Source organism: Haliotis cracherodii, unplaced genomic scaffold (assembly GCF_022045235.1).
Source record: "Haliotis cracherodii isolate W230 unplaced genomic scaffold, xgHalCrac1.p SCAF_7, whole genome shotgun sequence".
Taxonomy (NCBI): Eukaryota; Metazoa; Mollusca; class Gastropoda; order Lepetellida; family Haliotidae; genus Haliotis; species Haliotis cracherodii.
Window position 1 is genome coordinate 6,934,092 of NW_027266330.1, and position 15,804 is coordinate 6,949,895.

The window sequence follows — 15,804 nt, forward strand, 5'->3', positions numbered from 1 at the left end:
CTTCCATTAATGAAGTAATGGATTTGGAGTGAATATCTATTGTCTGAATTCTAATGTACTTTCTTTTGTATTTGGTGTGCTAGAGTAGCCTAGTGGGTAAAACAGTCTCTGAAACCCGGGTTCAATTCACCACATGGGTACAATGTGTAAAGCCCATAGCTGGAATATTGCTAACAAGCTGCATGAAACTATACCAACTCACTCGCTCATTATGTTGTATTTTGAGATCACTTACATGACATGTGTTTTGATTATTATGAATAGTTCTGTTTTTATGTATAAGAACCTATGTACCTTAGTTTTGCATTGTCCTGTTTACCTGTCCTTACATTTTGATGTAATGCAAACATTCAAGCAAAATTCAGGTGAACCTTGTGGCGCTTTAGTTATTGTTTTAGAAGACCGGATACATTTTTGTATTTTCTGAACACTTTTCTGTTTGCAATGGCTTATTTACATGTTCAAACATTGGTTAAATATCAGTTGCAAGATAAATTGTCAATACCTCACTGTTCGAGAAAACAACTTTAAACATTTGTAAATATGTGTCGGTTTCATAATTTTTGACTAACAAGTTTCTAAAGATGTTATGAATTGTTTCAGGTACCTGGATTTCACAATCTGACACCAGCTACATTTAAGAAGATCTTGCTCACACAATTCAGACAAGGGACTCGCCGGATGATGAACAATCCTCCCGATAACAACCAACAGATTCACCTCAGAAAGTGATGATTCTGAATGAATTATGCCACATCAGTGTTATTGTAGGTGGTTTTATTATGACACTAATAAAGTCTGAATGAATTTATGCCAAAGTACTGTGACTATGTCCAGGTTGTGTACACTGATGCTGACTATACAAATCTGAATGACTTTTGTGGTTTACTGCAGAAACATAATTGACTTTAGATATTCTTCTTCAATGAAATTCTTCTGAGATTTGACTAATTTGTTTATTTAGAAAATGGCATTGAAGCGTCTGTTCTGTAAGGCCTTGCAAACACCACTGGTTACTTTATGCTAGCTCCTCTTCTTGCTTGATCAAATTTCATTGTGATATGTACCAATGAAATGCCATATAATCAATAAATAAGATTTTTTTCCAAAAACATTATTTTTTTGCTTCATTAGCATAAAGAAATATAATACTGATCAGCCATAACATAGGTGCTGAACAAATATAAAATGTCCTAATGACCTGAATGTTTTCCTACTATAAATACAGCTCACTTAACAAAAGTTGTACTTCCACCTTAGTAGACAAATGACATTGATATTTTGTCTGTACTTTATTTAGGTGTTTTCTATAGATGCCATTAGTCTTATGCACTAATTTGGGACAATTGTATTCTGTTTCATATTCCCATGAAACTACACTGTCCCGATATAATAAGTACTGATACCGTTCCAAACTAATCTTTAAACTCACCAGGGCCAAATGCCAAAGCACATAGCCAATGACTTTCCATTTTTTTCTGAGTGAGAATGCTGTTTTGCCACTTTGAGCAATATTGCAACAATATCATGGTGGGGGACACCAGCAATAAGCTTCACACATTTGTACCCATGTCGCGAAACAACTTGTGAACAATGCATGCCCACATATCTCAGTTTGAGGAGGATATTTACAACTAAAATAACACAGAATATTACAACAGCTATCGGTAATGCACAGGGTAACATTATTAACCAGAAACAAGACATGAAGAAAATTTGCATCCGGAAACCTTTCGGAAACCTTCCAGATGCCTTCAGCAACCTTAAAATGGCTTGGTATTTTAAAGATAACTTTTTTATGTTTCACACTTAAGTGAACAAAATGCACCCCCAAAAATTTTGACATTTTTTGGGGAAGGTTTCCGGAAGGTATCCGGGCCGGATCCAAAATGGGAAGGTTTCCGGAAGACGGAAACCTACAGTTTTTTTGCTGTGACTGGGCCCATCTTACCACCCGTCTAGGCGAAGTAGGGGTCAAAGTGGTGTATTGGGCAAAGGAACACAATTACTGGATCCAGTGCTCTCAACCACCAGACTCCCGTCCTCCGCCGACACAGGGACGCAACCCACGGCTAACGGGCTGCCCACGTTGGTCGCCTTTTACGACCAGCAATAGGGTGCTGTGGAAATATTCTGCCCCTGTAACGCGATCTGAGACACTATAAAGTGGTACATATAGGTAGATAAAATACTGAGCTATAGATGTGATCCATTTCATGTTACATCTGTGAGGTTTAAGTTCATTTGAAAGCCCGGGCCAAGTTGGAACGAACACTTCTGACAGAGATTTTCTTAAGAAAATACAGTAAAAGAGTTTGACTTTAACGGTGCAGTTTAAATGCGATACACTATGGCATTATAAAGTGGTATATAGGTAGATATAACAACGATCTATAGATGTAAACACATTTGAAGATACATCTGTGTTGATTTTGACAGCCCGGGCCAAGTCGGACACAACACAAGCCAATCACATCTGAAAGAGACTATGTTTAGAATGTAGAGGGGAAATGGCTTCACTTTGAGAACCTTGTTTTCTTTAAATACCGCGATCTAAGACGCTCAAACTCATTACACGCACCTAACATGGCACCTCCTACACCTCACTTCAGGCCTTAACAGGAGAAATGCCACTAAGTCTACGCAGGGAACAGCTAAGCTTAAATTTCTGGGCCGCGTCCCAATCAAACCCTCTCATCCAAAACTTAATAAACCAAAACATCAGCCCTAAAAACCAAGCTCTAGCTCGTAAACACCCCTTACTTACCCCAATATCCCAAAGAATAACAAACTACCTAAATGAACACCAAATTAAAAATCTTAAACAAAACTGCAAACAATCAAATATCTTCACCCTTAAACTTAAAATACCCAAAATAGACTAGACACAACACTAGCTAGCCAAATAAATAAACAAACCGACCCAAACATGGCTAAAACTACCACACTAGCATACATACACAAAAATTGGCCAAATTGGTGTCACATTTACACGGACGGATCCTCAGATCCGACCTCCAAACACACGGGTTTCGGAGTCCATACCACACAACCAACTAAAACCACACAATCCTTCCGACTCCCAGATAACCAATCAATATTCACGGCAGAACTAATGGGCATGGCCTCAGCCCTCCACAATCAAGAATCCAAAAACCACCAAAAAATCCTAATACTTACTGACTCCCTAAGTGGACTACAAGCCCTCCAAAACAAAAATACCAAAAACCGACCTAAATTAATAAATCAAAAACTTAAAAGCTCCAACCACCTAACTAAGGCAGGCAAACAAATAACCTTCTTATGGATACCCGCCCACGTAGGAATATACGGTAATGAAAACGCCGATAAAGCAGCTAAACTATCCCCCAAAATCCCAGAAATAAGCTTAAACTTACCCATCTCAAAATCAGGAATTAAAAGTGTAAACAAACAAAAAATCACAAAAAATGGCATAACCTATATCTAAACTCAAATAGCCAAATCAAAACAGTGCTCAGCAAACCACTAACCAAACCAAAAATTCTCCATCCATCCAAAAAAATCGACAGAGTAATCACTAAACTCCAAACAGGACACACCAACCTAAATAACCACCTAAAAAAATTTTAAAAACACACTACAGGTAACTGCCCACACTGCAAACAACCAGAAACCCCAGAACACGCACTCATCCACTGCACACACTACCTAACACATCGAACCGCTTTACAAACCACCCTCAATCTAAACAAGGCTCTCACTCTTGAAGCAATACTAAACCCACAAAATATACTAGAAAACTTCAAGACCTTAGGCGTATTCTTAATCAAAACGGAACTAATAAAACGCATCTAAAACCATAATAACCTACCAAATCAAAATCACATAAACAAACAATCATCCACCATACCCAGCTCCCTTAGTTCTCCTCCCCAACCCCATCGGCATCTATTCCAAATCTCAAAATTCCCAAATTCTATATAAGCAACCCCTAAACCCCCCTCTTGGGTTGCACAGACCACCCTCGCCCCTTTCGGAAACACATTAAATGGCCTGGCCGGGCCTGTGTGCGAAATACGCATCAGTCGGAAAGCGCACGTTAAATCTCCAAAGTAAGTAAGTAAGTAAGTTTAGATATAATACTAATCTATAGGTGTGAATCCACTTCATGTTACATCTGTGAGGTTTAAGTTGATTTTGACAGCCCGGTCCGAGTCAGACCGAACATTTGTGAGACTGTTGAGAGTATGAGGAGCAGAGGTCTACTTCAACCAACGTGTCTGCTTTAAATACGATGAACAGTGACATTATAAAGTGGTATTTATTTAGATATAGTACGTTCATAGAAATATAAACGCTACACCGACAGATGAAAATTTGTATCACGATAGCTAGAAGTATTCGGTACGTTTCAAATCTTATTTCGTTTAACGATTTTACCTAGACCAGCGACGCTTACACACAGCACTGGTTTTCAAGTGATTTGCTCCGAAATACTTAATTACGGTGCCCGTTTTTGTTGGTGGTTGTTCAGTAATGTCATGTGTATGTTGCATCAATAATATGTAGGTATGATCGCCGACAATTATGTCATTAGCCAATAACACTTTGGCCCGTCTTGGCCCGGCCCAAGGTGACTTTTAGGCAATGCCGACTTTTTAGGCAATGCCGTCTTCGTTGAGTCAAGTGAAGGATACGATAATAAACTATGTTCAGATTCATAAAGAGGAAGAAGCGGTCTATTTGAAAACAGCATGATGACGTTATCAACGAAAAGGGGAATTATTACTTGATTACAAACATATAACCACATAGAAAGGGATACTTATTAACTACAGTAATTATCCTAAACTCGCTATTTCCCGATAATACACAGACCTGGTTGATATGAACAATCTTGAACTCGTACATGACGATGCGACTGCATACGTGAGACGTGAGACGGGTAATGGCGGGTGACAGTCAGTTAACACAAGTTGACATTTGTGAGAAGAATAATATGAACATAAGAGTCACGTCGAAGTTGCCTACCAGTAAGAAGGATCAAAACCATTGACGACTCGTACCGTTCAGATTTCGATCAAGCTCGAGATGTAACATTATCCCCTAATTCGACAAGGATGGAAACTGGACTTTTATAGTCAGTTAACGCCCATCCCTGGGAACATGGTCATTGCCTGACACTGGCCATGGTGTATTTTCCTATGGTTTCACATAAAGACAAAGAGACATCAGATAAGATAAGACTATATTATCCTAACGGAAATTCATATTGCACAGTTGCTTTGCACAAAAATATGAAAAAAAAGAAAATATGTTATAATGAAATATGACACTTACTTATATCTTGGCGGATAAAAATATGTAGAGAATTGAACACTATGGTATTTTTAAGTGTGTATCATCATCATTTTCAGGACAACGTACAATTAATACAATGATAGTATCTCGAACAGGAGTGCAATTATGTACAAATGTGAAGATAGGAGATTGATGGCTTCTTAAATGTAATCTGCTAAATGTTTAAGAAAGCATACATCGGAGGACTGCAGCATTGTTATCAAAGTGTACCTTGGGTTAACATAAGTATGGACATTGAAAAATGGGAAATACTTTGAATGAAGACTAAGAAAAAGTTATATTCTTGATATTTGAAGCCCATGTTTTCTCCCGACTGCATATAGTTCAACTAACATATCGTAACACCGTCTAGTATATCTGCCTCGAGACATACTGAGGAGTTTAAAACAGTATTTCACACATCTAGTGAAAATATCAATACCATAACGACCACAATCCCCTAACACTGCAACGTTTGCATCCTTTCAACCAACTCCGAAACAAATTTAGAAAACTTAGCTAAAACACGTTTGAGAAACACCTGTTAATTAGGATCCAAGATCTCTGATCCATAAATATTCGGTTTAATCTGAAGGTCAAACAATACCTTTGGAGAAATAGTTCACAGTTTATAACTTAGATTCACTAGCTTTGGACACCAATGTCTGACCAGCTTTCGACCAACACAATCAATTTGGATAAATAATTCCTAAATAGTTATAATTATATAAGTCAATTATTGTTCACCCGGAAAAACATAGGAACATATGGTACAAGTCAAAATAGGGAATTGGACATCATTTTTGTCACTGATGCGTCAATATCAGAAATGGCCTCCACATGTCTGCCATAAAGCGTTTTGAAAGCATTACTGATTACTTGAAAATTGTAACTGGGCATAAATGGTAAGAGTTGAAAGCTCTAGCCAATTAAAACAGTGTTAATCTTACTCCACTAATTAAATCTTGATTATAATTATTCACTGTGTATGCGTGCATTCGTGTGTTCGCGCGCGTGTGTGTATGAGTGAGTGAGCTTGGTTTTATGCCGCTTTTAGCAATATTCCAGCAATATCACCGTGGGGAACACCAGAAATGGGCTTCCGTGACGAGCGGTGTGTGTATGCGATACAATATGTGTCAAATAGTGTGGTAAATATTTTTTTTGTATTCTATGCTTTACATTCTAGTTTTACTGTTTTAGTGGCTTCTCAATACCTCAAACTCCGTTATGTACACTTCAGTGTATTATACTGTACAATGGCTTCGTCTTCTTTTTATTGACATATCCGTTTGAAGTCCCCAATGTATGGAAAATGAGGCCATTTATAAACGTTGTAAATCAAGGCGTCGTAATCACTATTCTTGGTGTATTTTATGAATAGACTTTAGACACTTTTCATGTAAAATGAAAAAATAAAAACGTTTGAAGTCACGATTGTACAGCAAGTAAGACTTTAATAAACACTGTCTCCTTACGAAATGATTCCACTCATTATTATAGCGAAATGTCTAACGTTTGTGCGAGATTTCATGGCGCTTTAAGAGGGAAAAGATTTTACTTTTGACGTCAAATGAACATAGAAACACAGTGACTTTGCATTCCCAGTTACTTTTAGCTTTTTAGTTTACTGTTAACTTTCGGACTTTTAACAGAGCAGTTACACATAGAGTACGGCGCTTTACATACTGCAGCAGTACCTGATTTCTTACAATATGAAGTTGAAAGTATACATAGTGGAAAGTGAATTGACAAATATACATCATATGATATACCCTACCTTGTTTTGGAACATCAACCTGGCTTCGTGACGACGGCTAAGCAGTCTATCCTGTTCATGAGATCCTGCATTATATATACGTTAAAAGTAGGTTCGTCAACAGATGTGCATATAATCGAAACTTTTCATTTGTTTAGCGTGAATTTGAGTGACGTGCGAAGAAGATGGGAGCCAGTCGATTTTTGAGGGGGCGGTTCAATTCTGACTCGCAAACAACTGCCAGGGAATGCTACCACATCTATACTGCCCCAGTTGTGTGAAGGTGATGCAGGATTATGACTAAACGGAACATCAGAAAGAAACAGAAACTACAGTTAGTATGATTTACGCTAACACGAATATATGTGACAGCCCGGACACCTCTGATACCCGGCCCCCGAACGAGACACTACATCTGATAAGATGAGCACGGGAGACTGTTACCCTTATTTAGCAGTTTTTAGCATCCTTGTATAGCTCGTGGGATACTATCCCAGTCGCCCCAGGCTGTTGAAAACTCGTCGAATGCTTTGTCCGAAGAAAAATACGCACATCTGCTGTCTGTGTGGAGTAATCAGATCATCAAACTGTCCCTACTCGATAATACTATGTCAGTCATACTCTCTGTACTCTCTCTTTGACCACCTGACTCATGCAAAAGCGCCTATGAGCAGATCCAATCTGGAAATTGGCGTGATATAAATTTTTATCATATAATGGGAAGGTTTCTTGGCAAGATAAAGCCAACGGATAAAAACGATATCAGTTGGGGTCATATGCAGATAGAGATACAAATATCAAAGATCAAGTAGGGACTACTTTCAGTGCTTATATACAAACACGGCGTGGCCCTTGTCATTCGGCAATCGAGTCAGAATTAACCATCGGGAATCTGGATAAACTACAGAGATAATTGCTATCATTATCAAAAGAACAGTCTAATATACTTAAAATCAGTGTCTAGCTGTGACGTAGCTAAGGCATTTTATAAGTTTTGGCAACTTTGGACATATAAATTTTGAAACAGTTTTGCGAGGGCACTAGGCCTAGCCAAGCGGGACCAGTAGCCATATCTGTGCTTGTAGACCTCTGCGGCTTGAAACCTTTCCAACAAATTAAAATATACTGAGTCAAAACCTTTCCAACAAATTAAAATATACTGAGTCAAATTAAAAACTTCACATTTTCAAAAGTAATCCCAAGCACGAGAATCTGAGGGCACACAAGTTCAGTAGCGTGTATGGCCACCATGTGCGTTGACAACTGCCACACAACGCCTCCGCATGGACCTTGTGATGCTTGTGAACACATGATTGGGAAGACGACGCCATTGTTGCTGCAAAATGGTGCCAAGATCTTGCAAATTCTGTGGTTGGTTCTGGAGAGTGTGCAGACTTCTGCCAAGAGTATCCCAGACGTGTTCGATGGGATTGAGGTCGGGAGACCTTGACAGCCAGTCCATGACGTTGACTCCCGCATTCTGAAGGAAATTCCTTGTCAAAATTGCTGTGTGGGGTTTGGCATTGTCGTGTTGGAATGAAGATCAAACCGGGTCCATGCGCTGCCATAAAAGGCAAAAGTTCTGGTGCCAGAACCTGGTCGCAGTAAGCAGCAGCGTTGAGGTTGCCATGGATGACAAGAAGCCTGGAACGTGCATTGCCACAGAAAGCACACCACACCATGACACTTCCGCCTCGAAATCTGTCAACTTCCTGTACACAACACTGGGCGTATCGTTCATGACGGCGCCTCCACACCCTCGCCCTACCATCAGCAAGTCGAAGATTAAATCGGGATTCATCAATGAAGACGACTAGATTCCAAGTCCATCGTAAGTGTCGCTGTGCCCACAATTGACGTTGACGTCTGTGTAATTGAGTCAGAATCGGCCCGCAGTATGGCCGTCGTACTTGAAGGTGAGCAGTTCTCAGACTGTTTCGAACAGTTTGCGCACTCAGTCTTACCCTAAACAGTTCATTTCTGGTTGATGTATCCGTCAAAAATCGGCTACGGAGGTGACGTAAGACAATCTGACGATCCTCTGCATGTGACGTCAGACGTGGTCGACCTGGCCGAGGGCGATCAGCACTGGTACCCGTTTGTTGTAGACGCGTCTGTAAATCATAAACAGTCTGTCGACTACAACCCATCGTCCTTGCGACTTCAGCTACGGACGTTCCCGTCTGCAACATGCCGATTGCACGTTCACGTTGCACATTTGAAAGGTGTGGCATGACAAATGGCCGGAAAGACTTCTGTTTTCTTGTGGTTTTTTTTTTTTAATGACTGCTATCAAGTATGGCTGAAAACACGTGCGGTATTATGGCCATGTGACCAGTTGCACGTGAAAAACCACTTTTGCCACCATAGTGCTGTGCACATGATTTTGATCGATTCACCTGCACAAAAACGGGTGTTATCTGAACACAATACGTAGCAATTACTGTTTAAATACACAACAAGGGCCCACAATGATAACTGGTCAAAATGTTAAAATGTTAGGATTGTGAAGTTTTTAATTTGGTTCAGTATATATCCTGGTCCTCGGAATTGTACCATATTTACTGCATGTAATAGATGTCTATTTTCTACAACATTTCTTAGTAGCTCATCCCGTGCTGTTAGATTGCCCTTACAAACATCAGCATTTAAATCGCCCAAGATAAAAACTGTTCCTAATTCACACAGATTATCATATATATCAATCAGTTAATCAAGGGCATTGCAGTATACAGAGTTTAAAACATTTGTAGATGGTAGTCGACTGGCTATTACATCAACATCACAGTAGCCTGTTTGTGACAATTTAACACTTATTGCATAATCCGAGCTTATAGCTATTGGAATAGCTTTCCACTTGGTGTGTGGTCAACAGAAACAGTACAAGTGCAATAGACAGGCAAAGAACACTAATTCATTTACGATAGTTTTATTTAGTTTCAAGCAACAATTACAGACAACAATTACTATTGTACTTCAATTCACATTTACAAAGTTTCTGAATTCTCAAATTTCTATTATAACCACAATTACCAAATGACTCGCGTGTCGAACGATGTTGCCTATCCTAACTCTTAAGCCAAACTGAATAACAACGACACATGGTGGTCGACACCTGGCGAACATGCTATCCACGAAGTAAAGCAGTGTGTGCGTGAAATGTTTTCACACACAGGAACGAAACAGAACTACCTGTTCGGAAACATAACATACTCACAGCAATACAATCTGTGATGACAATATCCTTATGTCCATATCCCCCTCCTTGATAGAACGGAGTCTGTCAACACAAAATAGTAACCAACTTTCCACAATCGAAATAATATCCTCGATCACATCCACAATCGTATCTTTTTGGTCAAGGTTCTATCACAAAATTGTATATCTCACATTGGATAGATTCTCATGTTAAATCCATCAATCTTACAAATGTTCACATTTCGAATGTCAGAATAGAATCCATAGAATCCTGTGTTGTCCTTTTGTTCAGTGACATCTGGTACTTTATCAGCTAATGCTGTCCGTTTCAAGAGGGCACACTTTCGTCACTGGTCTAGTAGTGTGAGTGTGTTAAAATTTAACGTCGCATCGGCATTATTTCAGCCAATAGTTGTGCAATTTGAGCGCCGTGCTGGCCAACTTTTTTTTCTGACGACATACACCAGAAAAAACATTGCCAAAATGCAATGGCCAGCAATGAGTGCTGACCGTTCCGCCATAAGACATGGCATGATCGGGAGACGTCAAAGGCCACTCACTGCGTTAGCCTAGTTGGACCAGTCGCTGCAAGGGGAATGTATACTTAGTGAGGTGAAATGGGGTTAAACGTCGCATCCAAGATTATTGCACGTATATAGTGACGTGCATGCACGTGTATGTATGTGTGTGTGTGGCTGCTTGTACTAGTCCGGACTGATGCCGATTTATAGTGCTAGCTCACTGAGATACCATGTCGCAGTTTAACATCAGACACAGTAAACTGACTCCGAGCCGACCAGTCCCTGTTTTAGCCCCTTAATGCCGAGCAACAGACAGGGTAACAACAATTACATTCTTTAAACGTCTTTTTGTATGACGCGGCACGGGATCGAACCCCGGACCTTCTGCTCTCCGGGCGGGCGCTCTACCACTAGATCACGGAGGCGGTCTTGTATACTTAGTAATGATTGTTAACTTGACATGGGGTCACGCGCACACACATACATGTGTGGCTATTACCGATTTGGGGGACGCCGCATCCCAATTTCGTTTATGCCCCTCTTGACCGCCTCCGTGGTCTAGTGGTAGAGCGTCCACCCGGAGGTCAGGATTACACCCTTTTAAAAGACGTTAAAAGATGGCCCTTGTTGTTACCCTGTCTGGCGCTCAGGATAAAGGGGTTAAAACAAGGACTGGTCGGCTCGGAGTAAACTGTGACTCAGTGGGGTATTCATGTTAAACTGCGGAATAGTATCTCAGTGGGCTAGCACAATAAATCGGCATCAGTCCAGACTAGTACATTTGGTTGGGTGGTTGGTTGTTATACGCCGCACTCAGCCATATCCCTGCTATATGATGGCGGCCGGACTTGTACAAGCAGCCATACACACACATGCATGTACGTCGCTATATAAGTGCAAAAATCTTGGACGCGACGACAAACCTCACCTCACCTCACCAAACCCACCTCACCTCACCTCAATTCAACTCACGCCCCTCTGTCTCACGGCCCACTCCCAAGCTGATAAGACCATATACATCACCTATAAAATATTTCTAAGACTAAATTCGTTTCAATGTTTACCAAAACAATCTCGTTTCGAACGTTCAGTTAAAAAACAATTCTTACCTTCAGGAAATCTTCACTGCAATTAATTATGAAGCTTCCAATTCATTTTATGAAAGAAGAAAAGTACCCGCATGCACGACACAAGACACAACAATGCGACCTATCTATGTCAGCTTTCAAGGTTTTCTTCAAATCGGTATCGATTCACACAAGCCGTTTTCATTACCTGCGTATGGAGCATTCGTGAGTATGCCTCTCGAACATTCTCAATCAAATAGTTCGGAACGGCGGAGTAATTCTTTTTTCACCCCGACGTGAAACTCGAGGACACAAGTAGTAATCTGATACAAATATATAGAGCAAGACAAGACAGGTAACATCCTTGCTCCAGTTAAGTGGACAAATGTATTAATGTACAAAACATTTATAGAGTGTATATGGTGACGCATTGTATCCGTTTCTTAAAACCATATTACCTTTAGATCTGCAGCAACGGTAACAACGGGTCTTGCATCAGTTCTAATATTATCTAGTTTTACTAATGGAGACAAAACCATTTCCTTAATTATGTCCTTAAAGCAGAGTCACTTGTACTATTCAGAGTGTGTCATAAGCTTTTAAGTTTATTAATAACTACATTATTGCCTTAAATAACATCCCCTTACACAGATCGTTAGGTCATTGGAGTGGAACCTGTCCGTCGCCCTTGTGGGACCCTGGTTGGGGTAACGCGGCCGACACTTGATTACTTTTGTAAGAAAATCCTCCAGAACAGATCAGCCCAGCAGTACCTTGTCACGTATATCAATCACCCGGGGATTAGACTGAAAACAGCTTTAGCGGATTATGTTTGAGTGCTGTATCAAGGAGCATAAAAAGGAAAATGTGTCAGAACCAGTTTTCCATCTCATGTCATGAATTCGTAGTTTTAGCACAGGGAAATTGGAAACCGATACAACAGTGGGGATTATGTTTTATAACATCAACAAGAAAAGCGGTCACTTCATCTTCAAATTTGATGCCAGAGATCTTCTGGTTTTCCAACTGTTTTTTGACAGAGATAACATACCACTTTAGTGTCAATAGAAACAATCAATGTGCTGAAGATCAACTCGTTTATTAAAGGTGAGGTGGAATGGGGTTTAACGTCGCGTCCAACATTATTGCACTTATATAGCGACGTGCATACACGTATGTGTGTTTGTGTGGCTGCTTGTACTAGTCCGGACTGATGCCGATTTATAGTGCAAGCTCACTGAGATACAATGTCACAGTTTAACATGAATAACCCACTCAACACAGTATACTAACTCCGAGCCGACCAGTCCTTGTTTTAGCCCCTTAATGTCGAGCGCCAGACAGAGTAACAACAAGTACCATCTTTTAACGTCTTTTGTTATGACGCGGCCGGGGATCGAACCCCGGACCTTCTGCTATCTGGGCGGACGCTCAACACGTTTATTAAAGAATTGATACGTTTGCCATGCAATGTGCACTTTTGCACACGTTCGCTTTCAGTATATTTTATATTCTTTGTAAAAGATGTTGGTTGGTTGGTTTGTTGGTTGGTTGGTTTGTTGGTTGGTTGCATACTACTTCTCACTCACTGAATATGTAAATTTGCAAATCCTTGCAGGTGAAAGTGAGATCTCTTGTTCCAAGTAAAGCATTTATTTAGCAAACAAACATCAATAATAATTGCAATCACCTGAAATGACACTTTTGACCTAAAAGTGAAAAGAGAATTTCGGCAATCCAGCGTCACTTGATTTTATGCGAATATTTATCAATCCGCAGCAGTCGTGTTAACTAGGCCGTTCCCGCGGCAATGAACGCTTACATCAATCGCTGACCTATACAACAAGTCCGTACCTCAATGCAAAACGTCAACGCCAGAGAACAACCAGTATCGAGTATCCGACAAACAGATTCCAATGGGAGCACAAGGCAAAATAGCCGTGAAAGTTAAATGTATGGATTATGATAAATCAGTGATGGCACCAGATGTTTACTGCTAAAATCACTGCTGTTCTACTGTTGGCTCGTCATCAAGGCTAGACTGTTCCTTGTGGAATCATTCATGCACTGTCGTCGCGTTAGGACGAGACAACCTTATGTCTATGGTCTGGTACACAGACGTCCATGGCCGATCATTAACTTACGATTCACATCTATTTGTTTAGATTATGTCTCTATTTACACGTTAGCCTAATACCCGGTCGTGTGTGTTCATGGCACACCCGTTGGTCACACCCCTAAATGTCTGCAATAAAACATTTTGAAAGTTTTACTATGGCCTTGAACGTTTTGACGTATGACGCTTTTTAAAATATTCGTCGAGTAAACATTCGGTCTCTCTCTCTCTCTCTCTCTCTCTCTCTCTCTCTCTCTCTCTCTCTCTCTCTCTCTCTCTCTCTCTCTCTCTCTCGTTTATTTATGTGTCACACGTTACATAAGCAGTGTATATTCCCAAAAGTGGACATATAATGTAAGAGTAACGTCCAGCCATAAGGCTATGAGTGACGCAGGGGTAGCATTATGCAGATGGCTGTTTCAATGTTTTACCCGTGACGAACAGGTCTGGTTGTTGATGAAATATAGTGATAGAAAAATAGACAGATTTTGTTTATGCACCGATTGTCTTTGAATGTAATATCCAGTTATGTATGACTGTTTAATAATCTCATACCAACTTTGACTGGAGTAGGTCCAATAGTTTTACAAATATTGTAGTAAACGTCGGTGTCTTAAATTACCTTCCAGACTATAGCTGTAATAATGCTGTGTGCGGCGTTAAACAACAAACAAACAAACAAACAAACAAACAAACGACTTTAAATGTTTGTAGCTCTGACCATACACATCAGGTCGTATATCAATCTACAAACCTTCGATAAGTACTAATAGATTATACTAATCTATTATTTAAGGTCATTAATTTTCTTCTATTTTACTTTCATTAATATTTTGGGTTTGGTGGGGGTGGTAGGGGTTGGATTATTTTGGAGGCAATTGCTGTTCCCGAGTGTGTTGAAAAAAGGGATTTATCCTCATGTGTGATAGTCTCATATGTTATAAAGAAGGGCACTAAGATTAAATGACATTAGAACGTGTCAGTTTAAGTTTCTTTACGCTGTTGATAAGGTGCGCTGAATTGTTGATAAATGTTCAACGTGACCCCATACATAGTCAAGGATCTTGATTTGCATAAAATAAGACGTCAGCATTATTCCTTAGTCATCCAATGAGGCTCTAGCGGAGATCAATGTGTGTACCAATCTTCCCATTTTAAAATGAGCATTAAAACGATTTGTAACGAAGGAGGAGCAGTGAACTGGTAAAGCATAAAAAATAATGTTATCCATCACCGAGAGTCAACAGCCAGTTCCTGTATCTGGTTCCAATTTTGTTTGTACATTGAATACACTTCATGATTAGTTGTTTGTCATGATAAAGCGTAATTTTCGTTCGCCTTTTCAAAAAGATCATTGACCCGTGAAGATCCGGGTAGAGAATAGGTCTTCAGCAACCATGCTTGCCGTAAAAGGCGACTATGTTTGTCGTAAGAGGCGACTAACGGGATCGAGTGTCAGGCTCGCTGACTTGGTTGATGCATATCATCGATCCCAATTGCGCGCGTCTATGCTCATGATGTAAATCACTGAACTGCCTGGTCCAGACTCGATTATTTACAGACCGCGGTCATATAGCTGGAATATTGCTGAGAGAGGCGTAAAACAACAAACAATCAGTTCACTTCTCCATTTTCGTCAGTTCCAAGGTGTCAACCACCTCCGTGGTCTAGTGGATATAGCGTCAGCCCGGGGAGCGGAAGGGCCCGGATTCGATCCCAGGCCGCGTCATCCCAAACGACGTTAAAAGCTGGTACTTGTTATTACCCTGCAGACGCTGGGCATTTCGCAGCTCTAACAAGGACTGGTCGGCGCGGCATCAG

The 15,804-nt window shown here is 40.3% G+C and overlaps 1 protein-coding gene across 1 annotated transcript in view; it reads right to left on the reverse strand.

The window, feature by feature from the left end:
* The window catches only part of LOC139448040 (uncharacterized), a 47,764-nt gene extending 40,588 nt beyond the window's left edge, over positions 1 to 7,176 (reverse strand). The window contains exon 1 of the mRNA XM_071229541.1: positions 7,103 to 7,176. Coding sequence (XP_071085642.1) covers positions 7,103 to 7,117 — 15 coding nt within the window. The 5' untranslated portion in view covers positions 7,118 to 7,176. The remainder of the gene's footprint in view (positions 1 to 7,102) is intronic.
* Between the last annotated feature and the right edge of the window lie 8,628 nt (positions 7,177 to 15,804).